The sequence below is a fragment of the Calypte anna genome, chromosome 2 (genome assembly GCF_003957555.1).
Source record: "Calypte anna isolate BGI_N300 chromosome 2, bCalAnn1_v1.p, whole genome shotgun sequence".
Lineage (NCBI taxonomy): Eukaryota > Metazoa > Chordata > Aves > Apodiformes > Trochilidae > Calypte > Calypte anna.
Window position 1 is genome coordinate 108,394,238 of NC_044245.1, and position 27,469 is coordinate 108,421,706.

At 39.8% G+C, this 27,469-nt stretch overlaps 1 protein-coding gene across 4 annotated transcripts in view; it reads right to left on the reverse strand.

Annotated features, from left to right (window-relative positions):
• Nucleotides 1-678: 678 nt before the first annotated feature.
• Nucleotides 679-27,469, reverse strand: part of NOL4 (nucleolar protein 4) — a 190,185-nt gene continuing 163,394 nt past the window's right edge. For 3 of the 4 annotated variants that reach the window (XM_008497573.1, XM_008497572.1, XM_008497571.1), the window contains 2 exons: nt 11,178-11,358; nt 679-872 (listed from right to left, as the gene is read on the reverse strand). In XM_008497573.1, the coding sequence (XP_008495795.1) occupies nt 679-872; nt 11,178-11,358 (375 nt within the window). Of the gene's footprint in view, nt 873-7,050; nt 7,132-11,177; nt 11,359-27,469 lie in introns of all 4 variants that reach the window. The other variant, XM_030445330.1, reaches the window with a different exon arrangement.

Consider the following 27,469-nt stretch of genomic DNA (forward strand, 5'->3'; position numbering starts at 1 on the left):
GAATTATCCAGCATCAAGAGTTACTCGTTGTAGAAAGAATATGAAGTTGGGGAGAAGGACACAGTCAGAGGTTCAAGAGAGGAAGGGGGGACTTACTCCTCAAAACATTTTTAGGACCAGTGAAAAAGTTTACCAAAGTAAAAATGAAAAAATCTTGAATGAAAACAAAAATCTTTTGTTTTGTTTTTTTTTTTATAAAAATTACATTTTTTTAAAATACAAGATCCTTTTAATTGCAATTGTGCCCTGTGGCAACAGGACATTTGGCAATGTTTTGCCATATACTGCAGCTTTAAGTCCAATGAGTCAGTATCACATTCCACTAATATTGCACTTGGATCTTGAACCATATATGCTTTTTCAAACCACCACAGCATCTTCTGTTTCCTCCACTTGTTAGAACGAGTTAATTTCTAGCCACTTTTTTCGATATTTATGCTGACACACTAAAACAAAAGCAAGAGGCTGGACACCGCAAAGTACCTCGGAAATACCAGAGGTCGAAGTTCACTTGAAGCACCTTAACACATCACTTTATGGATCAAGGACAGTGTGGCATTATGGTCATTAACTCTCCTAAAAGACTGTGCAGTAACTGAAGTGTGTGCTCTGGGAAATCAAAAATGTCATTAGTGGAAACTCTGAGATAAGACCAGGCCGGTGTGAAGGTCACATGACTCAGTTCTGCTGCAAAATAAGGTTTTCCAGTTCATCTGCAGAACGCAATAAAAATGCTGCTGATTCTCTATACCCTGCCACAAGCTGCCTCACTGCGTTTATTTCAGTCGGACTCAGCTGAGGTCTAGAGCTTGAACTACTGGAGGATCCGGAGCTGGTTGCTAACTGCCTCTTCATACTGAGATCTGTTGGACCTGCAGACAACAAAGGAAAAGGAAAGAAGCTTCAAATCCCCTGACAGAGACGCTTCACGGGTTTGCAGAGCAGACAAATCTCCTCTCAGCTGAGTGAGCAGTGAGAAACAAGCAATAGCTGTTCAGTTATCAATTTGTTGCCTTGACAGGAACCACAGTGAATTATATTTATATGTGAGACACCCTTCAGGTTCTACTTACGTAGCACATGGGGCAAGTCAACTGCCTGCACAAAACTACCCTTTGGAGAACACCCCAACAGTGTAGGCCACTTGCACCCCAACACTGCCCTGGGATCTGATGCTGGTGAGCAGGGAGAAGACTCATCTCCTGTGCCTCCCCCAGCTCCAGCTGCCACCGTGTCCCTCATGGCAATCTGCGCACTTGCAGTTTTTATCACAGAATATCAGACATATTCTCTAGATACCTATTTTCACATTTCATGCTTCAATCAGCATGCAGCCAGATTGTGAATCCCTTACAGATGTAGATAAATGGTCATTCAACTTGACTAGCTCTGATGCCATGTGATCACTTGTATAAATAGCTGATCATGAACAAGATTAGGCTGGTGGCAATCTGGCTGCTGCAGGGAGGAGTTCAGCATCATCTGTGGGGACTGCATACAACTGGCAATATACTGCAAGGATCTTCTGAGGCCTGAACACTGGAAGAGAATCTGCAGCAACCTAGCAGCTGCACTGGCAGCTTATCTGCTTAGCAGCTTTCATCAAAGAATATTCTCAAGCCTATGTATGCTGCATGCAGAAGACAGAACTCCTGAGAGCAGCCTGCAGGTCACCGCAATCAGCAGAACCACCTGGCATCACAAAGTACACCTTTGTGTGGAACTTCCCCGTTCATCTGACCATAGCTCTTAATCAATCAAGATATATGATGCTCTGATAAGATGTTTGTGTTTTCCACTTGATATATTTGTTCTTCCTGGAGTGCAAATGTGGGCAGGTAGAACTGGACAGAGGACTTTTTTAAACACAAAAGGATACAGATGGCAACTATATCCATCCAGCATTTTATTATGTGCAAATCTGGAAAAGTATTGCTCATTCCTTTTGATAGTGCAGCAAATCTGTGCTTCTGGCAGGAAAAAGATCAAACTAATCTGATAATTTTAGTACTCTCCTTGAAACAGGGATCAAGCTATCCAAAGTGATGTATCTTGCTTCCTATTAGAAAAACATCATTGTGCTGTTTCATGTATGTCAAGGCCAAGGCTTTTTCAGCATTAGCTCACTGGATGGACCTTGCTTCCTAAAAAGACTGGATTAATTTTAAAAACTGTAATTCAGCTGTAGAATACAGAACACACCAATTCATACTGTAGAAGTTCTACTGAAAAATCCCACTAGATTCACAGGATTCAAAACCAGAGTGGCTACCTTAAGCACTAATAGAAAGAGATCTAATGTTTTCCAGAGGCTGAAGATCTGTTCATAAAATTTATGTATTTTTCTTTCTTTCATGTTTCTGCAGAAATACTGCTTTAGACCACAAAGAATGGTGAGATTGCTATGTCTCCCCACCCACTGAAGTTAATAAAAATCTCCCCTTGATTGAAAGCAGAGCTGGGGCTATGAAAAGAAACTACTCAAACAGAAAGGGTCCTATTAGATCTTATTTCCTACTACAGAAATAGCATGTACAGCACTTAGCCTTACAACTGTATTATCCAGTTTTACACGGGCATAAATGAACTGACTTTTAAATGACTTCCAGTGTACAAAGGATAAATAAAAGGACAATTAGCTCAGTGAATTTGTTTCAGTGTGACTGCACACTGCAGGCAAACGACTGCGGTGTGAAGAAGCTCAAAGGATATTTCCCAGTAAAATCTTAACCCAGCAGAGAGAAGAAGGGTATACAAATCATAAAAGCAGCTGGACTGAATGGCTGTAAAAAGCCATTAAAGACTTCTATATTTATTGAGGTGGTAATGAAAAAGCTGCCACTGACATATTGAAGACATTGTGCTCCACATGAACCTACTTTAACTTTTGTTCCTTCCTTGACTCTCATTTATGTCACAGCCAAAATCACACATACGATATATGGCATAGCAGAGCTGCTGTGGCAGACCACATCATTTTCTGAAACAAAATTGAAGGGCTTTTCTCATTGGTAATCCAGATTTTTAAGTGACTGAATAGGATATTAAGTTTACTTCACTACCAAGTAGAAAATACACAGAAATGTATACAACACAGAAATGTGCTTGCTTACCTCTCTCCTTAAAAAAATTGATCAAAGTTAAAACACCACACTGAAAGAAAAACTAGAAGATCTGATTTCCAGCATGCATAAATCATTGTAACTCCTGACAAATCCATAGCATCACAGTGATTTACACAAAGTGAAAATCTGGCTCTGTATTCCTAGCTGTCCTGATCAGATATATATCAGATATCAGAAAGCTTTAAACTTTGTAGAATGCATGTATACATCTGAATCCCTGAAGGTACTGGAAATAAAGGTCTGTGAAAATGCAAATCTCCAGTCTGCATACACAAGGAACCACCAGGACCCAGAACTCCTCTTGGTCTGAGACTTTTGTTGGGTACAGAGTTCTTGTGTGCAAAGGAAGTAGGAAATCTCAAGTTTTAATTTTCCCTAGCTACTTCAAACTGCTCGATTTTGTTTGCTTGTTTCTATATGTACAATAGGAAAATAGGATTTTACTTCACTCCCCAACTACTGCCTTTAACTTAACAAGTCTCAGTGCTGTCCTCTTTCCCCTCAAAGCAAAGCCCCATGAGCAAAGAAATCCAGAAGCACAGAAAACAGATCATGGCCATGGGCTTAGGACAGTGAGTACACCCATGCCCTTTCAGCAAGAGAAGCTGCATGTGCTCATAGAGAGCTGAACAGAAAGAGAACAAGCCATGCCTGATGTGGGGATAAGGATTTTCATTCTTCTTTTAATTATGTGACCTCTATACCTGACAGTCAAAGCTCGCCCATGTCAGCCTAAGCTTTATATCTGGGAGAATCCTTCACTTAAAGACCAGCTTCTGGATGTATTATACCAGTTTCAGCTTTTAATAGCTACTCACTGGCAATATTACTGATTCTTAAAGGTTGTCCAGGCTGCTGTATGCTAAAAATCCTGTAACTTATCAGTAGCTTCATCAGTCATACCTATTCATTCAGAAAATAAGGAAGAAATGCATCTACATGATTTAAAGTGTGTAGATTTTTCTGTGTGATTTTATGCAAACCAGCTATTCAAATACAGGAACCTAAACCTCAGGTCATCCTTCACATTTCTATAACCAGTCAAATGAATCAGATATTCTGATGGCTAAAATAGCTGGTGTAAGGTAGACGCTTCATGTACATTTATCTCCAGAAATCAGTGTTACAGGTGACTAAATCTAGAGAAAGCTGAACAGCTTCACCACCATTTCTTTTACTAACTATCCTTACTTTAAATAGAACTATTTACTTAATGTCCTTAATGTTATTTATTAAGCTGTCCATCTTCACAGGAGCAGGGAATTACAATGAATTTTGCAGTTTCAGGCTCCTCCAAGGTGATACTGCAAACATTAGCACACTGCTTCCTGGCCTGGAGTACTTCAGGGCAATTAAAAATCTTTATTTCTAACATCATCAGGTTCCACTATGTCTGCATGTTCAAGTAAAGAATTAGCACATATGGCAGCGATGAAGACAGGATACTTATTTTTATTTATTTTAGTGCATACTATTATAAACCACAATTGTCACCTCCCATGTCTTTTTAACAGCACATTCTCTTAAGCAGTGCATTAAACAAATTGCTGAGATAGATCCTTTCTTTTATATCCTTTCAGATGACTAAAGGATTGCTCCTCTGCCTCGTGCTGAGGCCACCTGACTGACACTTTCAGATGGGAATATTTTTGATGTACCACCTCAGTCCAGTTATGTAGACGTAGTTTCCTCTGTGAGGTCAAATTTTTCTTGTTGGAACCACATCAAGCTGAATAAGAGAATTCCAAAAACACACACTTCATGTGCTAAACAATCATTTATCATATTAGCTACTAGGAGTATCTGCCATTAAGCACACTGCAGAACAAATGGCTTTTCTGTATATTACAAGACTTAAATGGAACTACTTATTGCCTCATGCACAACTCATTAGCAACATGACTTATATCAAATTCCAAAATATAGGTCAGATGCAGATGTGCTGTTACTGATTGTTTAGACACTATCAACTGTCTCAGCAAAAATCCCTTAAGAATTGTGTGCTGTCACTGGGTAGCTACCAATTTCATAATTAACAACTACTGAAAGAATAATAAATGTGTCAGTCGCAGAATGGTTATCACTATTACAGATAATAATTTAAAAGATAAATAAATAAAAGGTTACATGTGCTAAAGCATCTATACTTCTACATTTTCATTAATACTTAAGCAATCTGTTTCTTTAGTAAATACACAAAAAGCAGCAGCACTTATTTGTAGAAACATTCATTTGCCCATGCTTTGAAATCTCTCTTGTGTATCTTTTCTGTTGTATCTATTCTCTCCCTTTTTTCCCCCCATGACTTTACAAGTGAGCATGTACTAGCTTATTCTGTACTCCAATAAAACTAAATAGAAACAACTATCAAATCAGATGTACTTAATACTGAAAGAATGTCTTTTTGTGCGATATTATGCATCTGTCTGTTTCTTTTCCTCCTGCCTTCAAACAGAGAGCAGACATTCCTAAAACTATTGTTTCAAGTGCCAGGAGTTCTCAGATCAATAAATCAGGGACTAATGCACTGGACCTTTTAAGCTTCTCTCTCCCTTCTATACCCTTCCCTCTGCAAAACATAGCTTCAGACAGTTTAGATAGCAGAAAAAATTGCTATGTTGTCTGAGGGAAGAGATTTGAAAACACAGAAATTCCTACAGCCACTGAACATCATGCAAGTTCAACAACCAGCAAATACACTGGTTTGTGATGAAATTATTACGCGAGGTCCTCCAGTTCTGTTTCCTAACCACCACAGGAGATTAATTATGGGGCATACACCTACCTTGCCTTAATTGCTTTCTCCTGAGCTTTGTGCCAAGGTAGAACAGTAGGATACTGCCCAATATATCTACAGACATTCCACCTCCATTCCTATGCTGGGAGCAGAAAAGATACTTGCAAATGCCATGTATCTGATAATTTGAAGTGGAGGGCAAAGGAGGAAGAGGAATGTGGGGATGCTGTTAATACAGAATTCAAATAGCATTTTGCAGCAAGAAATCCTCACCTTTGCCAGAACATAGGCAAAGTGGGGGTTCATGAGAAGTTAAATGGTTTGATTTTTTTTTTTTTTTCAATTGGGACTAATGCTTTCCCAGGATCCTAACTCTATCACTCCTGTTCTGTGCCTCTTCATGCCCCTTCATGCCCCAAGCTCCAGCTGTGCTACAGCTGAGCTGTTTTGTCTTTCCTCTCCCTCTCCACTCTGTGGTCATCAGGGTAGCGCTGAGAACACAGAAGACTGTGCAAGAGTAGAGGCATAAAGAAGAGCCAGAGAGAGCAGCCACGGGAAAATCCCATTCAGTCCCTACATCATGGCCAGACATACTGTTGGTCACCCAGTCAGCACTTGAAGTATGAGCTACATACTGGGTATTATTAGCTTCACTTTCCCCCTCCCCTCCCTTCCACCCCAGTTTATTGTTAAGAAGCCTCTACTGATCAGGCAAATGCCAACATTATACAGAAAGTTACAACTTCATCAAATTGGAGGGTGAGGAAATAAGGCACCCTCGCTGCTGTTACATGCCAAAGTGGATGGGAGTGCTGGGCCCCCCTCTCCCTGCCCCAGAGCAGCACAGCCATGGCCATGCCCATCACCAGGGCTCAGCAGCAGCAGCTCTGGGGACTTCCCCCAGCTACCTTGCCATCTGAAATCCCAGGAGGCAAAAGGCCCAGGATGGTTGTTATGCACATGGGCAGGAGGCCCAGCTAAGATGGGGAATGGCCAGAAGAGTGCAGCCCTCCTGAGGCTCTGGAGGGGAGCAGAGGTGGTGCAGCCCAGCAGCTCCCATCTGGACCACAGGGCCATTGGTAATGGTCTGTGAGCCCACCTGTGGGGGAAGAGGCTTAAAAAGAAACCTGCCAAGGCTGAGAGTTTGCTTGTAGTGTCAATGTACACAGATTGAGTGTGAGGACTCACCTGAGCTGGATGGGGACTGAACGTTTGTGGTGCCTGGGATGCAGTGCTGGGTCGCGGCTGTGGTGGAGGCAGGCTGTGGATCTGTGTAGAGAAATGGAGACACAACAGCTGCTTTGTCTTACTTTACCATGACACAAGAGCATGTCCTGCATGGGCAGTCTGCCATCAAGCCTGAAACACCCTCCCTTTTTATACACACAAAGGATTTAAAGTTGGCATTTCTGCTTAGGAAGCTAGGGAATGATGCAGAAGAAACAGCATCAGATCACCTCTAGGGAGCCCCATAGCAGAAATGCTCTCTAAATTCTCCCAGGGAAAATGGACTTCAGGAAAGAAAGAGGCCGTGGAAAGCAAGGCTCCAACAAGCCTACCCTGGCTTCAGAGAGTGCTGACAGCTGGCAGTCACCAGGAGAGGACAGACAGCAGCCCACCAGACAGAAACATGAGGAGATGGGGTGATCCCAGCCTGTCAGGACAGGCTCAGGCAGCATGCAGGGACTTCAGCAGCTTCTGGGAGCAACAGAGGATTTTGCTCCCAACAGAGCTGCCTGCCTCCTACCCTCACCCTCCTGCACTCCAGCTGGGCTTCCCTCTGAGCTTGGTCCAGGTGTGATGAACCCAGGCCAGCTGCAGCCTTTGGTGCTGGCTAGGAGCTGGCAAGCAAATTTTGTTCACACCCACTCATTTTCCCCACCACGGAGTTCTCTGTTCAGTTCTGTAGTTGGAACTGCATTAGCCTTAAAAAAAAGAGCTGTGGAAATTCACCTTTCTCAAAGAGCACCCTCCTTTATCACCTGCAATAATCAAGGACAATGTGCCCAAAGGCTTTTGCCCCAGCCCACAAATTTCTTGGAGATGAGGTGAAGCTAAAGGATTGAAAGGCATGGGAAAAGAGACCCTGGTGCTGTAAGCTTGCTCCTGCTGCAGTTTTTGCCTCCCACAGTAAAGGAGGGCTCACCATAGAAGCTGTTGCAATCTGCTTGGTCATATTGAGCAGCTGCAGACTTGCCCCATACAGTTATGCAAGGAGTTAATTACAGGTCTGTAATTAGCCATGTGGAAGGACAGAAGCATTGCAACAGCAGGCACAGAGAGATCCCTGAGCCAGGGACACCAAACAGTTGGGAAAGCAGATAGGTAAGTCTGTAAGATGGGATTAGTGAAGGGATGAACTTTACTGGGGAGGAAAATAACCAAATTAAATGAGTCACAGCATACAAAACACACACATCAGCTGGACTGCTAGATAGGAGAGCTAATTGGACATGGTCATCACGTTACATTACGTAGAGGAAGGTCCAGAACCAGGCATTCAAGCAGTGAGGTTTACCTAGCTTTTTCAACTTCTCCTTTTTTCTGCTTTAGCAGATACATAAAGCCAGACTTCATTTGTTTAAACACATCATGACTAAGGTGTATGTTTATTTTTATGCTAGGAGAACATCTGTAAATGTGACAAGAACATTTGATGGGTTTCTAATTCAAAGGAAATGTAGTCTTAAATTCTTAGGTCCTGAAAATAATTTGCAAGCAAATATCCTGTCCTCCAGAGAGGGAACTCATTAACCATTGTAAAGGCCTTCTCTTGAAACAAGAGTTCTTTCAAAAGGATAACAATTGCAAACAACTGTCCTTGAGGTCTGTTAAGAAAACAATGGTTACCCCTCTCAGCCACATCTCCTTTTAGTTTAAAAATGAAAAAGTGGACACATCATTAGAGGAGTTGTCTATAATATCAAGGACATATCAGAGTAAACTGACAGATCCCAAAGAACTAATATCCAAATCCTCCCATTTCTCCTGTAGGGGAACCAGCTAACAGAGCCTGAGCACTTTTCCCAAAGTAGTCAAGAGATAATTTGGTTTGCTATGGATTGCTTTTGCATCCATGAAGCTAAGAAAATGATGGAGTTGCTTTTTCACAACTTTCCTAATGATCTTCCTGAAGTGGGTCACAAACCAGCAGCCAGCTAGAGAGTTAGCATCAACAACTGGTTTCCAATTGCTGGCACACAGACTTTCGGTTTGTGGAGCTTATGTGCTTTGGATCCTGTAGGATTCCTGTGGAAAAGGTGGACACCTTTGTACAACATTCTAACTATGCAAAACCATCTGTTAGAGATGCAATAATTTATTACTCTTCCAAAGTAATAGACATATATATATATATATATATATACAAAATTTTCCAGTGCAAGTAGGGAAAGGCAGGGAAGAAACCTAATCTAGTCTAGTGGGAGGTGTCCCTGCCTGTGGCAAGAGGTTGGAACTAGATGATCTTTAAGGTTCCTTCCAACCCAAGCCATTCTATGAGATTTGAGCATCTGTCCCCTGATCCCCTTGTCCCAGTGATTCTATACAGTGAAATTCAGTGCACTGCATAATTCCCTGGCTGCCTCAGGTGTGCAGCATCTGGAAGTTCCTTAGTATTCCCTTTTTGTACTCCCAAACCCACCTTGAGCTTTAATTGTCAAAAAGCACTGGAACTCTCTATGTTAAAGGTACAAATAAAATTTTGCTTCTAATCAGAAAGAAGGCTAATTTATGATGTTGAATTTGTATCTCATTTTTTTAAAACTGCATGCTGAAGTGGCATAGAACACTTTGCCCAAATCCCATAATTCACTAAAAAATGGGAATTGTTAAAATTTATCATATTACAAGAAGTTTGAAGTGAAGAACAACTACTCAAACCAGTTGTGATTCCTCACAGTCTACTATTATGTAAAGCTTGACAATTCGGATGGCTACTTCTGACAAATAATCCATAAGGAGTTTAAACCTACATTTATTTGGGTGAAAGAGAAAATCCCAGCAGTTTTCAGTACGAAGTGGCTCAGACCTTCCCTGGCCAAAACGTAAGAGACAATTTTAATGTTCTTGTGCATTTTCCCAAGAAATGAGATTTCCATGGCCTATCTTACTCTTATGAAAATATTTGATCAGAGATCATATTCAGTACCTCAGATGTGTTTTTCCTGCATATGGAAAAAATTGTAATCATCATTCACTCTCTTAACGTCAAAGCTTTTTGACAACTAAAATATTATCTTCTTAAAGTCCTTTGAAAACTTAGTACAAATCATTCACAGAACTTTGAGGATTTTGGTGGGAGGGTGTGAGAAAGCAGACATGACTGAAGGTCATCAGGACACCACATACCAATAATTTCTTGAAGGCTGCAGCCCTAATAGTATTTTGAAATTGCTGAGCATGTAGAAAATAGAGACTGTAGCTGAACAGTTACTGTCTTGCCTAAGCCAGCTCATGTACCTGAAGCAGCACCCTCCTCAGTCAGAGAGGGATCAGGCAGGACAAAAACATAGGGATTTTTCTGTCCTCTGAAATATTTTTTTAAATGCCATTCTTGGAGGCAAGAGACCCTCAGTCTTCGGGAGTAATAATTTATCTCTGACAAACAACACCAGCATAAGCAAAGCATTTTCTTCACTCTGAATTTCTGTGAAGTCAATATGGGGGCCTCTTTCAAACAAATAATACAATTAGCTTACATTTTTTTGTTAAAGGTGCTTTGCTAATGAAGAAGAAAGGAATGTTTTCTATATAAGTGACAACACTGTTTTTTTCAGAGAGCCATGCAGGCTTGTGTAGGCAATTTTTACCTTAAGGTATGGACAGATGTGCTGATTTTTTGTTTAACACTTGTTATGGCAGATCCTTAACTGCAATAAATTAAATTAGCTAGACAGACCCAGTAAGAAATTTAGAACAATTAATCTCTGTTACAAAATATGGAGTTTGGTGTTTTCAAACTCCAGCCACAAAGATACTAATGGCCTCATTTTGTGATCACTACAGGCCAGGACAATAATGACAGGGCAGGTCCTCATAAAGTCATGCAAATCAACTAAAAATCTAACTCAGCATTTTTTAAAATTCAGTTCAGCCTTGCTCTATTGTGAACTGGTCCCTTGAAACAGGAAGGAGCCCAGCATGCAGCGAGCAAGTGCTGTGCTGAGCAGTAGCTGTTTGCAGGATTGTGATCCTGCTCATTACCTGGTAACAGGCAGTGGATACTGAGCCCCTTGGCCTAGCTTTCTGTACAGCAGGGGGAAAGGTACACATGAGCACATATACACAGAGGCACATTTGATAAGGGAACTCACCACTGCTAGAAGCATCGTTGAGATTTAGCAGCCCACCTCCGAGCCCTCTGTAACTATGGTAACTGTAGGTCCCGTTGCCATTGATGTACAACACCTCCTGTGTGCTGGAAACTGCTGATGTTGAGTAGGTGACCTGGGCTGGCTCCTGTTTGTACTGTTTGTCAGATGGAGAAGCCTCATCCTACAGAAACAAAAAAAAAAAAAAAAAAAGTTTTGAAATATTGTTACATTTTACTTTTCATGGAAGGGTCTTTTTAGTTGTTAAGATTGCACATCTACTGCTTGCAGAAAAGTATAATATATGTTAAACGAGCACAGATGGGCTCTGATTTACCTCATATCATCTGAAAAGAAACAATGGAAATAAGCAAGGATTCAGATTTCCTACAAATCTGAGAATATTCATTTATTTGTGCTCCACAAGCCAACCAAACAGTTTCTTGAAGGAGAAGATGCATCCTCTCACTCCAAAGAACTCAAGAGTCTCTTGCAAAACCCAACTCTGTCCAAAAAAGAATAGTAAAGGACAGAAAAAGAGCCTCCATTTTGAACACAATAGTGACTCTTCCAAGTCAGAGAATCCTCTTTATTGACAAGACAAACCAATACAGAATGCATCAACTACTGCCTCAGAAATGACAGTAGGAATTTAGGAATGGAACAAACCAACCCTGTCAGTGTTTGCAGAGGGCTGAGTGAGTACCCATCCACACAAGGTCCAAGTGGTAAGGATGCCTCTACAACCACAACTGGAAAGCATCTGGCATCTGAGTACGAGCAGTGACTGTACCCCAAGGGTTTCCCCCAGTGCTCCCTATTTGTCTCTTAGATGCTTGCATAATATTTCACAAGATTTAGCAAAACAGTCCTCCATTTCTCCCCTAAAAGAGATCATATTTCAGATGAAAGTGTATTTTTCCCACTGCCACTCCTGATTATGGAAAGCTTCTGCGGCAACTGGAGTAATAATACAGGTGAAAAAAAAAAAAAAAAAAAAGCATCAAGAGAAGATTTAATGTGGTTTAGAAGTTGAAAACAAAGAAAAATATCAGTGGGTGACTGCTCAGCTCACCAGAGGGTTCTGAGTGCTGCAATTTCTGATTTAGTCTCCAAATGTATTTGAACTTTGTTTCTTTTAACTTGTAGACTTTTTATGGGCCTGATTTTACACTCATCCAATAAAAATATATTGCAGTGATTTCAAATAAAATGAATCTATGGAAGATGTTTATTTTAAAAAAATAGAGGTGAGAATGTTTGCAGACCTTTTCAGAATACTTAACAGTAAAATGATCTCCTACAATTATATTCTCTTTGTGGATGATTTAATCCATTTTATGCCTCTCTCTTCTGCATTCTCTTTTATGGCTGCTAAATATAGCAAAATTATTAAGAATGTTATAAATTATCTCCAAATTTTTTACAGTGTTCAATTAAATATAAGAACGTATATACAAGCACAGAGGGACCAAACAGTTCAAACAATGTCCAGTCTCTGTGTTGAAGCAAAAAGAGTTCTGAAGCAGCTTTCTTGTTTGTGTTAGGAGAAGCCACCAGTTCCACCTCACAAATAAGACACAATGAGCTTCTCTGAGATGAAGATATCCCTGTTTTGTAGATATTTATTGTTGAAAGAGGTCTGTGCACAACTGAGATGACTCAGGAGAAGGTATATATATTATTAACAGAAATTTTAATATTTTATACAGAACAATGAAGCATCAGATAATTAATATTATAAGCAATCAGAACAGGACCTCTTGGGCACTAATATGGGCTGAGGCAAATTTTGCCTTCTTTAAGAGAGTCAGCCAAACTGTTCTCCTGTGCGTTTTCTTAACTAATACCAAACAAAAGGCCAAAATTGCAAGGTATTTTTCACAGAATGGCTAGGGTTGGAAGGGAATTTGAAGATCATCTAGTTCCTTGCCCTCAGTGCACCTTGGAGCGCACCAACCCACGTTAGAACACGGGGCTAAGAAGTGAGAGGCATCAGTTCTGTCTCCTTGTTGCAATATGTGGTGAAGAGGTGGAAAATTTGGGATGGGAAGTCTTTGCTAGTTGTGGTGAGGAGGGGACCTGAACTCAGAGCTGCCATCTCCTAGCAACCAGGCTCAGAGCAAATCTGTGGTGGGAGTCACAGCTGAAGCTGTGCCACTGTGTAGAAAGAAATGTGCAATTCAGGGGGCTACGGGGACAGCAAACAAGAAAGGTAACATCACTCAGTTCCTTCTGAGAGAAGCATCCCTGCTCCTTTCTGGCTACTCCCAAACACAAAACTCACAAGCTGCTCTGAGGTGAGGAACCCAAGACTATGGATGCACTGCCAAAGGCGGATCATAGAATCACAGAATGCCTTAGGTTGGAAGGAACCTTAGAGAGAATTTACTCCCATCTCCTCACCATGGGCAGAGGTGCCTCTCATCTAGACAAGGTCACTCAAAGCCTCATCCAACCTGGCTTTGAACACTTCCAGGAAGGGGGCATCCACAACCTCTCAGGTCAATCTGCTCCAGAGTCTCACTACCCTCATACTAAAGAACTTCTTCCTCATATTCAGTCCAAACCTATTCTCCTTCAGTTTAAAACAATTTCCCCTTGTCCTATTGCTGGACACTCTTATGAAAAGTCTCTCTCCAGCCTTCCTGTAGGTTCCCTTCAAGTATTGGAAGGCATTTTTGTATTGAACTAATCGCAGCCCTGTGCAACACCATGGTATGCCATGAGCTGGGACTTGAGGCGGAGCCCAGGCATCCTGATGGGGAAGGCTCCTCAGTGGGATGACAGGGGCTGAGAAGGATGCCAAGGCCAGGACTCCTGTGGATGAGCTCTCATCTCTCAGACAGCAGACAAAAGGCAGCTTCCTCTAAATATTTCATATGTTTTAAAGAGTAGATCAATGACCTGTACCTAAATGATGCAGAAGTTGCTATACATTTCAGACCTGACATTTGGGCCTCATCTAAATCATCAGCTCAGTCCTTCAGGATGACTGATTGCAGAAGCAGGGCAGGATTTTTGACAAGCATTTTCTGGACAGGCTAAGGTGTTAGCTCTACTGGTAGGACTAAAAACCATTAGCCTGGTCCCAGGGTGGGTGGTACATCTTATACATTTCCCTGGCATTTAAGTATTTTTCAGAAATGTTTTGTACTTCAGAAGGATAAACTCTACCTTTTTTCCTTGCAGACACACCAACAATAAAGAAGTTGGGCTTTCTTTTTCGTGGGGAGAAAGAACATGAGTATCATACTCAGCTGTCTATACCTGAGTTTTACTCTGCACACATCATTCTCTTCTTTCTTCTCATCTTACTTGCCTTTGCTTTTAAACTAATGCAGAAATTAAACACAGTGTTGTTCTAGAACTGAGATGTTTTTAATATTCCTTGTTATTCATTCAGCATTTCTTGTTTCCTCCTATACTGTTTCCACTAGAAAGGTTTAATAATTCCTTTAAAATGTTATTTCAAAAATATTTAAATTTCATAATAATCAGTAACAACTAACTAACCACTTATTAATATGTTTGACCTAACTACCAGGAACACACATATATTTGACCTAACTACCAGGAACAAATTTATAAAACCTGCAAAGTATTAACTAGCCACTTAAAAATTATTTATAATTTACCTTTCATAAGAAGTGTGAACAAGATGGGAATAAAACATTTGCCCATCTGTAATTTGACTTATACTGTCTTTGTTTTGTATATGCTCATTTCCATCCCCCATGGCCTCAACCACCACTAAAATAATAATAATAAAAAAAAAGTTACAGCTTGCTAAAATAAAAAGCCCTGGAAAATCTGTGCTACATGAAGTTTTGATGCTACATATCCACAAGTATCAGAAATTCTGTGTATTCCTATTCAGAAAGAGCAGTGCTTCTGCCCTGGCTCCATGCTAAGCAACAGGAGTTGCTACCATGGAAATGTGAATCCTGAGAGGGAGTGTGTACAGAGACCCAACTCACATGGACAAGGCCAGCTGACCATAAAGCCAACAGAACTCCTGCAACAAGAATTTAAATGGTAATGCTCCAAACAGTGGCAATGATGGTGGCATTCATTTAACTACTGCTTTCATGAAACACACTGTCTACCACACTGACAAATTAACAACTCTGTGAATAACAGCTCTTAAGTGCTATGTCAAGGGGATTTTTTTCCCACTCAGTGAGACATTAGACAAAAAGGCAAACACATTATTGCCTCATGTTTCTTGATACTTTCTTTTTTATTATATTAAACTGAAATATATGGACTGCTTATTGTTCTTGTCTATAAACACTTTGCTTAGAATAATACTTCGAGGTTAGGGAAACTCAAAAGCAGATGAGTCTTCAAAGAAACCAGAGACCTAATATTTGCATATGGTCTTCCATTTTTTCAGCATTAAAAAAAAAAAAAAAAAAAAAAGTCATTCACATGAAAAATCAGAACATGCTTTCATGTGCTTTCATTATCTTGATTTGAGCCCCAATACTTCGCAGTATAACTTTAGAAGAAAGGAGATAATGTTGAATACAGTTTTTCCATTTGGAGCCAACCAATTCCTTTCTGTGATTTATGAATCAAAAGTAAAATAAAGAGAAACTCATGATAAAGCCATGTAGCATTTTACAAAGCATATCCACTTAATCCTCACCATACTTCTGTTTTCCAGCTTTTATCAGAGCTTTTGAGATGGTGAGATTCTGGCAACAAAGGCAGCCTTAAGCTAGAATATGTACAGCACTTGAGTTCAACCACCATCACAAACCAGGCTTCTCTATGTTTAACTTAATTTTTAAAATAATGGGAAGAAACTCAGAAGTTCCATCATGGGGCACTGCAGTGCTTGGGAGCTCTCTGACCATCTGAGCTCTTGAACAGAGAAGCAGCTGCTGGGGTAAGTGGTCATTACCATCTGCATGGAACAAGGTGTTAAAAGGAGGATGAACAACAGGATTCCTTGGTTGCTACTGCAGAGCCCAGAAGGTGGCCTCTTAGACACTTGGAGATCACTGCCATTTCCCTGCCCATCACCTGACTATTACTACCTTGTGCTCTGCCTCTTCAAACTAATTTCATACTGTCTCTTCAAAATCCCTGACACCTCATCCCATTCTCTCTCCTCCAGTTTCATCCTTTACCCAGTTTCAGTCTTTTTGACTAGCAATTCCTAATCTCTCCTTTCCAAACCAGTCTCTTGGTGTCTGTTACCTGAACAATTTCAGCAACTCAGGCCCTTTCGTTTCCTAATTTTCCTTTAATCAGTGTCACATCCACTGATGGTCCAATCTTCTCTCCCTCCTCGAGACTGACAGTCTCCTAATCCCCAAAATCCTGTTCCACAGAGAGCAAAACTAAATGCAACAATTAGTCAGGGCAGCTTCTTCACACAGCCAACCTTAACTACTCACTTTCTCATCCAACTCCACCTCATAATCTCATTTTCCCTTCATCCCTCTTTATCTTTGCTCCTGCCATGATTCACAACCCCAACGCCCTTCCCCTCCTTTCTGCACCAAGGTCAGATTCCTAGTCTCATGCACAGAAGTTTGAATAATCTGGAAATTTAGCAACTAAAACATTTTGGCTGTGTCATTTGGCATAAATGACACCATTATATGGTCAAGATCAAACCCAGGAACTTTTTTTTTTTTTTTTTAAGGAATGGTAAATACATTTAAGGATCACACTACCAATATAGGAACAAATTTTCCTCATTCTTGAAAATGGATGAAGTTTTCTCTGAAAGAGTTCAACAATATAATATCTGGGGGCTGGCAGTCATGAAGTTATCACCAAATTGCATACCTAGTGTTATAGTGTGAAGTGTCACATAATCTTACTAAGTGATACTACCAGCTGCTTGGATGACACACATTGTTCTGACAGAACACTGAATCTTTCACTAGCTTTAATGACATTCAATTAATTCTGATTTTGACTCAGCTTTTAATTTTATGACCAATATCCTGGAAGCCTAAATAAATATTATTTTGACACCTCTCAGTAGGCTAAATTTTCAGCAGTACAGCTGCTGACTCAGTGTGCTTAGTAATGAAGGAAACAGTATTCCTGCAAATGATAGATGTGATTTTTCACTTGAGTTTTGATTGCCACTGAACGTTCTTTTTCCCCTCTCTAGTTCAGAAGGTTTGTGCTGGGATTGCTACTCATTAAATAAAACCTTTTCAAGATTAGAGAGGACTGAACAATATGAAATGGCCCTACATAAATCACTGAATTTGAAATCCAAATGAAGCTTCACAGTAGTCCTTTGCATTGGCTGACCTTCATATTTAAAGTACTGAATATTTATAATCCTTTAAATTGACAACATCTGTTAATATTCTAGAAGGTGTTCTCACAGCTGTGATCAAAGCATGGAGGCAAAATAAGGTCTGTAGAAAAAGGTAATACCTCTTCCTAAACCAGAAAAAGAACTTCAGTGCCTAAAAGCTGATCTAATAAAAGATACCACCTTTCCCAGAAAGCCTTATTTCTTTTACAATGTGCAAAAGCCAGATTTTCAGTTTCAGTCAGCAGAGTTTCAATACTCTCAATGGGGAAAGCCAAGCAGTTCCCTGATGAATCTATGCACAGGAAAGTCAATTCCTGTGACCTGCTTGCTATGCTGCATCATTCTCAAAACTATTTTGAATAAAGTTCTACAAAGTTTCCAGTCCCTACACTGAGGGATCAGTAGTACAAAATTAACACCTACCTGAGATTTCAGTTCATTTCACCAGACCAATAGCTAAAACCTGAAAAAGTAATTTCTAGAATTTTTATAGTGCGCTTAGAAAAATATTTAAAACATACCACAGATATATTTTATCTCAGTGGCAAAGTTATTCCCTTGTAACTTTCCAAGATAGATACCTATGCTTTTATATTTTTATACATGTGTGTGTGTGTATATATACACACTTGGGTATTTCTCAACCTTTCAGACTATTCACAGTAATCTTTAAAATGGTGTGTCCATTAACAGTCTCATAACAGATTGTCCAAAACTGTCTGGATGGAGATATTTGAAAAATATTTGTACCTCTGGACAGGTTTCTTTCCCTTTAAGTTTAATTTTCCTTCATAAACAGCATTCTAGGTATTCATCAGAGGATAAAGCACTAGAATTATGGGTGAGGCCCGTGTACAATCAGCAGAAAGACACAAATACAAAATTCAAATAAAACACAAATACAAATTCAAACACAAATAATATCACCAAACTTATCCCAGGTATTCTTTAGATTGGGAAGTGTTTTGGCAATTCAGGGGTGTACTCAGAAGTGAAATCAAAAGGGGCACAACTCTCCTTCAGCATGTGCAGTATTTCTCTTCTAAGGAAGAGCTGGGAAAGGGCAGGACTTTCTATTTCCCAAGTTCCATTATCAGATCTAGACCATGGTTTTCTCTGCCATTCTCTCTGCATTTTCTTTCCTTTTAGTGAATTAAATCAAGTATGCAAAAAAATCCAAGAAAGCCTGGCCTTCTGTGACACACTCCTCAACATGTAGCTAAACTGCAGCTGGGCTTTCCAGCTAAGCCTAACATACATGCTGTGAGTGCATGATCTCACCATTACATGGAGAGACAGCAGCCTCAGTTTAGAGTTTTCCAGCTCCTAGATAAAGAAGCAGCTGCCACAGGAAGTGGCCATCATCATCTGCACAGAGCAGGGTGTCTAAAGGAAGATGGAGAAGAATCATGGGATTCTTGGTCACCATTGCAGGGTCTGGAAGGCATCCTCTTACGCACAGAGAGATTGATGCCTTTCTCCATACCCTGTATCCCACCCTTCTTGCTTCTGTCTATCATCTCATCATTCCATGGAGAGCACATCAGCATAGAATTTTCTGACATAGGTGTAACATTATATAAAAAAGTGCTCCTAGCATGCAGATGAAATTGTTTTGAATGTCACTGCCAGGAGTCTAGTTATTAATGATAATTCTGCTATAAAGTCCCGGATCAAAGAAGCTTTCACATTTTAGATTAAAAATTACAAAAACATTTTTTTAGATAGTGAGGAAATATTTATATTGTCTAATTAGTCAAATCAGGTGCAATACAGAGTCCAGTTAGGCATCTAAACTTCCCAAAATGCCAATGGTGACGCAGGAACTTGGAGGGGTGTCTATCAAAAATGTAAAGTTATCTGCCAGAAATAAAAGGACCTCCGAACTGTCCTTCTGACACAGGGTACAGAGCAAAGAAAAGAAAGTACCATGCTTCATTGTCAGATTAGGAGAGCAGTAGGTTTCTTCTGCTTTCATGTTATTAAGACTGAAATGAACTGCCAGCATCAGTACTGTCACCAGGCATCAAAAATGACATGAGCCAGTGTTCAACAAGAATTGAAAGTATGAGACTGACACGGAAAAAGAAGATCAAAATGACAAGGTTCTATTGTGCAGAATAGAGAAAGAACCTCGATCTTCTGCATTTCTGATAGAATGACATATTATTTATAGACTGGAATGGGTATGTTAACTTTAAATAAAAGGCTAGTGTTTTCAGATTGCAGTGCTTGTGTCTTGGATTTTTTCACCACTGCCACTTCACCTGCAGAAGGGAAAACTTTCTTTGGAAAAGATACACATATGGCTGTTGCAAGGAGTTGTCAGAGAAACACTTTTGTTTGAGCAGTATTAAAGCAGAGGGATCATTTCTCATAGCCTGTCAGCTTTAGCCTGTTCATTATCCACTGTGATAGCAGAAGAGTTTACAGAGCTCACCAGTGCTGCTGTTTGAGCATGGGGACATGGATGAACTGTTCCTAGAATGTAGATAACTGTGAGGCAAAGTCACTAAGCAAAGAGAAACTGGGATCTTCTAAAGGACCACGTCTCTCTCTGTCAAAATGGAAAAGGATAGAAATAATCTTTTTCGTGGTGTGCTGGTGTGCTTTTTTTTCCATCAGGGACAAAGAAATTTTAAGAACTGTAAGTCAATGTAGCAATCACATTTGAGGTGGACAAATGATAGAAAGTGTCCTGCAAGTTGAATTTCTTTATATCTCCTGCTGTTCTTCTCTTAGCTTGTAATTATCACCCTTAATAAACTATTTCGTAAATTATATTGGACATAGCCAATGGGCTATGGGCAACAACAATTGGGCAACACCAGATTACAAACAGCTACAGGCATGCAAGAAGCAAAACTGGACCTGGTTTGAACACATGAATTGTGCCAATGCTGTTGAGTTTTGGCAAAACTCCTATGTGCTCACAGCATATTTCACACAATACATGTGACATTTCCTAAAGATAAAGCAGTAGAAATTCAGACAAAGGGACATAAGTGCAGAAGAGTATACAAGGGCAACATTTTCTGTCTTGCAAAGAACCAACAGAGAGGAAGTAAGTGAAACTTTTGTTCCTCCTCATTGTGCCAGCAGCAAGATCTGTCGGGACCCAGGGCTCATACAGCATTTCTTCCTCGCAGGACAGGCAGACAACAAAGGCAGATTTTCAGTTTGACCTAAAGAACAGCACAACATGTCCCATCCCTTTCCTTGGGCCTTGCAATATGTCACTGATTAAAGCCCTGTTTCAATAGACAGCCTTGAGAATCCTCACCTCCTCTATTTGCACCTCCCACCCACATTAAGCCAACATTCTTCTTCAAAGGGAAGGCAGCTTCCCTCGGGAGCCTGCATCACTGACCCTTTCAGTGTCCCACAGAGGATGAGACCAGAGAGCATATGAAAGGATCCTTCCCTTCTTTGTGCCACCTCTATGGGTTCTTCAGCCCAAAACAGCTTGAGGCAGAGGGCCACGAGAGCAGACCTGTTCCTAACAGAGATTATTTGGCACTTGCCCAGTCCTAAAAGTGAAGCACTGCACGATGAACTCCAGGGCCTAGGATGCACCTGCTGAAATTAGATTAGCTAAAAATCTAAAGCAAATAAAGGCAAACCTTCAGTGGAGATGAAGTACAGTTTATGTACATTTATTCTTACATTGCTGCACATTCCCTCTAGTCCTTTCAAAGCTGATTTCTTTGCAGAGGCCAGCACCTTGCAGAAGAACATGGCTACTGATAATTTTTGCTGCTTCCTCATTGACAGGCAGTATAGCTGGAGAAGTCTTGAGTATCTGACCTTTCTTCCAAACAGAAACAACAGAAACTACAAGAAAACAATGCCATCTTTTCCCATCCCAAGAGCAGTTTTGCCTGCAGGTAATGATGCTGAATGGATCAATGTATTACTGAAACTGATGCACGACGACAGAGGCACAACAGTACTTACTGCTGAACCAGAAGGATGCAAATCGAGAGAAATTCCTCCTTGGTGGTGTATTCCTCTCATCCAGAACAAGGTTTGCTATGCCTGCAGGCAGCTCCATTTCTATGGTCAAAGTCAAGCACTTTCCTCTGCATTTTTCATACTTATATGTAGTGTCCTCAGGAAATTATCTCGGCGAGGTACTCCTATTCAGTGAAACATTTCTGCCCCCCCTTGCCAACAGGCCACATTTTAGAGACTATAGTGGGCAACACTTCCAGCTAGGGAAGCTCAGCATTATTCCAGTCAGTGCAGGAGGACTGTGCCACCAAAGCACCAGCAAAGAAATTTTTTAAACTCCTGATTCAAATGTTTAGGGGGGACTAAGCAGGGGAAAGTGTGTGGGAGTACTGGAGCAATGCTGGTGTCAGCTTTGCAGATTTATTACTACAATATCATCATGGTCAACATAATTAAATCTCCCACTACAGTTCCCTTCATCTCCTGCATTACAAATGCTACCACTCCCACCACTGAGAGCGTATTTTCTTGACACTAAAGAGCTTTCCATAAGCCTACTGGATCTGCAGTATGGAGATGCAACCACTAAATAAGTTTTTCTTGGAAAACTAGAGGGTATGATTTGGACTTTTGAGTGCTTCGTCCTATTTCTCTCCTGCCCTACACTTTATTTAATATTACATATATTGATGTGTGTGGCAAGGGAAGCAGACCAAAGCACTTTATATTAGATTCTAAATGGAATTCTCCTTCATTTAGAAACAGAAGATGACAGCCTAGAAATGAAAGATTTGATGTCAACATTGAATAAACTTTCTCAGTTTCAACTAATGAAAAAGCATGCTGAGATTCCAGCATATTGCCATCTTTACAGAGTGGTGTCTCTTCCACAAGTAAAGTGAAAGAGTTATAGATAGCTGTCTTGTTTTAAAAAAGCATTTTTCTTGTCTGTTAGATAGCGAGCAAATGCTTTCTTGCACGTACCTAATGTTCTTATTTACATCAGAAGATTCAGATGTTTTAAAGATATTTTACCCTTTGTTTGACAAACACTCAGTTGCTAATTCATTTATTCAAATCTGCATCAAAACTTGAGCTGCACATTTGTGAAAATCAAAATTTTCTCTTTGAATTCAATGCAGGATGTCTGGTTTTGAACATTGCCTCTGGTACAACTATTTTAAAAATAAAATCAATTAAAAATAGAAATAATAATTAAAAGAAACAAGATAATGAAAAAAAAAAAAATCACCTCCCCACCCTTTCTCAAACTACTTTGAAGAAAGAAAATGTTTTGCTACTACAGAAGACCCAGTCTTATTTTTTTACAGGATTTGGTGCAAATCCTTTAATACTGCGAGGGTTCTTTATTTTAAAAGATGCAGTAGATAAGAAACAAGGCTTTGGGGTATGGCCTTTTGATTCCACAATCATCAGGCCAGAGCAGTATAAGCCACTGGATGAAACAAAGAAATGAACTTTGGCTGGCCTTTGGGGGATGCACTTTTTGATTTGCTTCATTAATGGAGATAGTAAAGGTGAAGCTTAACATGAAAAACCATGAGTAATAAGCATGAAATCTGTGCACTGCAGTACAAATTTGTTCCCCAAATACCCTCATTTCAGGGGAGGATCCTTCTGGCACATTGCCTGGGCTGCTGGCCACAGCCTTGGCTTGGCTGCTTTGCCCTGGGCCTCGCCTCTTTAGCAGCTGCTGCTGCTGCTCCCAGGCAATGCACTCAGCTCCTGCTCCCACAGCTTATTATTATTATTTTAATTATTATTATAACTATTTCTTAGAAAAATATGTGTCTAAATTTAGTTTAGGGACTTCAAGACAGTCGCTGAATTGCAAACATGTTCTTGCAACCAAACAGAAACAGTCTGAAACATATATTTTTTGAGTGAAGAACTGCAATGTTCTCACCAAGGAATAGATTTGAATCCATTGTGCAACTGATGCTCTGAATTCAGGAGTAATTTATGATTGCTGAAAGTCTTCTAACTCTACTAATTCATTAATCAAAGCAATCCACTCTTGAAAAACAAGAGTTTGCACATGCACACTGGGGTTGCATTGATTTCATTAACCTGGTCCAAACTCTGCATGATAGCAGGGATTTGCTCACCAGAAACATTATTCCCCACTCATGCTGTAGGCAGGAGGGGGTGTGCAATGAAGTCATTAGCTAAAAACAAGATAGACAAAAGAATGCTTTTAACATATTTGTCTCTACACTAGAAACATCTGACAGGTAAGAAAATGCTTCTCATTTAATATTTTTTTGACATGCAAGTAAAAAGCTCTCTAATCCTGGCTTTCAACACAGGAAGAACAGAAGTCCTAACTCCAAAAACCTCTGGGCCTGAGGAAAAAGCCTTTATATATGCATTTCCCCCAGCTTTTCCTCTTCTGCCTCCTCGATAGGAGATGGATGTTAAAGACACAGGGAAGAAGGCTGTTTCAGTCTCTATTCATTTTCATTCTACCTATGGTAGGAAGTAGAATAAAGTTCCTGCCCAAGAAACAACCCAACACATTTCTGACTCTCTGGCTTTATTAACCTCAGAACAGAAAACTCACATTGGCATAAATTCTACTTCACATTCAAGATTTTATTGCAGCTCAAGGTGTTTAAAGTGGTCTCTGAAATCAGCAGCTTGAAATTCAACCTCATATACTCAGCATGAAGAGCCTGGAAAAATAAAGCATTTTCCAACTTAATGATCTCTACATTGAGGTGAAAAATTAGCTGCTCACCTTAGGGTCTCACCGTAAATCCAAGGCATGAAATTATTTGCAAATGCATGCCTTGCACAGGATTCCCTTCCAATACATGCAGCAAATCTGATGTACACTGGTCTGGAGCGTGGCAGGAGGGAGGTTGCCCTGTGACACTGGCCAGCCCCTTCCAGTTACATCTGGTAATGACAGAACCCTATCCAGCACTGCTGAAATCAGGAATTTTTCCACAGACTTGAAAGGCAGCAGGATTTAAAATTACAGCGTATGCTGCATATTTTCTTCCCCTTGACAACATGGATAGTGCATTCTGGGTAGGAAGCTAAGTTTCCCAATACTAGTACATAATTTGATCTCTTGACAATAATCCACGTGCAGCTAAATGGTGCCTGCATAACATTTTGTGCCTCTGTGGTTAAAGCATATCATTTGGAGACACAAAACCAAATCAAAGACCGACTCAGAAGTAAAATAATCATTAGGTGAGGAAACGATGGAAGTGCACAAGGCCTGAAATGCAAACTAGCACATGAGTATCCAAGGACATCTCAGTGGTCTGTGCGATCATTTTGAACACAGATAAAAAAGGATAATGTACTAGAGTTCAGAAATTATTCTGATTCCTATTAAATACCAAATTACAAAGGGATTTCTGAATACCAAAAGCTATTAGTAATAAAGGTCCTGTAGTGTAAGAGGTATTGAGATCTTTGCAAGTTAAAGTGACTTTTGCCTCTTGAGGCTTTTGGAATTCCAATTTCTATTTGTTTGCTCTGGGTTAAGTGAATTATCTGATTCCCTTTGCTCTTTTCTAATATCCACAAGATTCCACAAGTGTTTTGTTCTAAAGAGAAAATCACCCTGAGATGGAATTTTTCAGGTCTAAAGTAAATATACAGCTGAGAGAGGACATGGCCCCATCACTCTGCACTGCTACCACTTGTGGTCAGCACAGATGAAGTGCCTTTTCTTTCCCACCCTCTAGAGTAAATGAGGCTCCATTAAAGCCAAGAGGAAGGAAACTTCTTTCTCCATTCAGGAAAATGCTTTCTTTTCCACCTCTAACAAGGAGGTATGGTTGATACGCTCTTCCTGCATGCTGAATAGCTGTGGCAAAGACTCCATCTCCCTGAAATGAAACTGCTCCTTTGTGCTCAGTCTGAATTTGAAGCTTTCTGCCACATAAGCACTGCCTCAGCAGGGGATTCTCCAGCATCCATTGGAAGATATTTTTGCATAACTCCCTTTACTAGAACCAATATTGTCCAAATCTGCCCTTGATACAAAAGCAGACAATATAAAGAACAGAATAGAGAGAGCATTAAAGAGCCCTACAATTTCTTTCTTCCTTTCTCCTAGGAGCTGCAGTATATATTGATCAGGAAAGAGAACAACATACACAGAGGGGCACAAATAAAGGAATTAACTGCTGTGTCAAGATTTAGAAGCTGTACATTAATGACACAGCTGAAAAAACAAATTCTCTGTCCTCAAACACGGGCCTCTTCCCCCCAGAGTGCTGAGAGCCAGATACAGTGATCCTGAAATGGAAGTTCATGCCTTCACAGAAATTCAGATTTTAATTAGTTTCTTCCAAAACAGTACTACAGCTACCTGTAGTTTGTCCACAAGTAATTTCCTTCCTTCTTAACTGAGGTACAAACTGCTCCTGGTCTGCATCAGCAAGTTTTTCTGTTTGTTTGTTTTGTTTTCTTGGGTTTTTTAAATAACACTGTGCTTGAGGAGTCTTTATTTATGTCATCTTCCTTGTTACATGCATAAATTGCATGGAGACAGATCATTAATGTCACTTTACAAACTTTAGTTTTCTTAAAAATGAAAATTTAGGAATTAGATATAAATGGAAGGAAACACAGTAGTGGTGATTTCCAAATGGCAGTACATGTGCACTTTTATTAATAGTCAGATGTACTGCATTAGCACAGAACCTGTCTCCTGTCTGCAACCAGCATTTGTATCAAGCTGCTCTATTCAGGTTGCTGTTATGACAACTATCCAGAAGCAAATGTCAGGTCAGCTCCCAGCATATGTGTCTAGAACATAATTGCTTCATTGGAAACCTAATAGCCACCCATTCCCACTCTAACAGCTAAAACCAATATTGTTAACATTGTTAAACGCTGCAATATTCTTAAAAACCTATTCATGTGCTCCTATAGCACTTTAAACTTTTTTTGCCTTCCTTTTACCTCCCAAATAAGAATGATGGTGAAGAATGTATTTAAATTGTCTTTGCAAATTTGGGTTTGTTTATGTTTTGGTGTAAACCTGGGATTATTAAACCTTCTCTTCCTTGGGGGTTAGATATTGTCTTTCACTCCACCATGAGTGGAATAAAAATACTACCATTTAATTTGCCTGGTTACAAAACACAGAATGAAAAGAGAGGTTTCTTAGAAAATGGATTCAGTGTTTACCAGGAAGAACTAGTTCATAGCATCATAGTGTATGATAGCCTGTGCACAGGGCACAAAGTTGCTCTTATCAACTTGAAAATCTCAAATAATAAAAAAAAGTTTAAATTGAGCTTAGCTTTTATAATTAAACAAACTGGTAGCTCCCACAAGACTCAGACATATAACATGCATATTTATCCTAACCTTATTTCTCCTAATCTTAGATCATACCTTTTAACCTTATGGTTTAAAAAATAGACATTTAATGTTTATATTGAGGGAACTTTTTTGAGATGTCTAGCAGAGAATGAAGCAAAGATAGAGATGGAGTAATTAATACTTCTGAAACTTGCAACTGTGAAGTTGTCTTGCAGCCATCTCCAAATATGATCATGTGAAGAATTAAAATCAGTCTGAATATCACTGTTATTTTCAACGAAAGAGAAATTGTTTCCCATCCACACATGGAGACATACACATATCCTAATACTTTCATTGTTTTACCTACTATATAGTTATAAAAAATACTTGAAGTAAACCAAACTAAATGGCGAATTTCACAAGTAAAGAATTATTCTGATCTCTGTTTAGTGAAAGCTATGTGGACAACACCTTTGTCAGGCTATACAGTTGTCTGTCATTATTTTCAACTAGTCTTTGCAAAGAAACTATACCCTTTAAATTCACATTAAAAAAATTAAAATGCAGAGAACCTTTTTCATGTCATGTATATTCTATAAACTACTGACTGGCAAGCACACTGTGAACAACCTAACAATTTAAAAAGCACCAGATCTAGCTGAGAAATGCCTTTGTTAGGATGCGAGATACATAAGGTAACCCTCATTTTCCCCTGAGCTTAAGCTCTCTTTGGGCATTATTT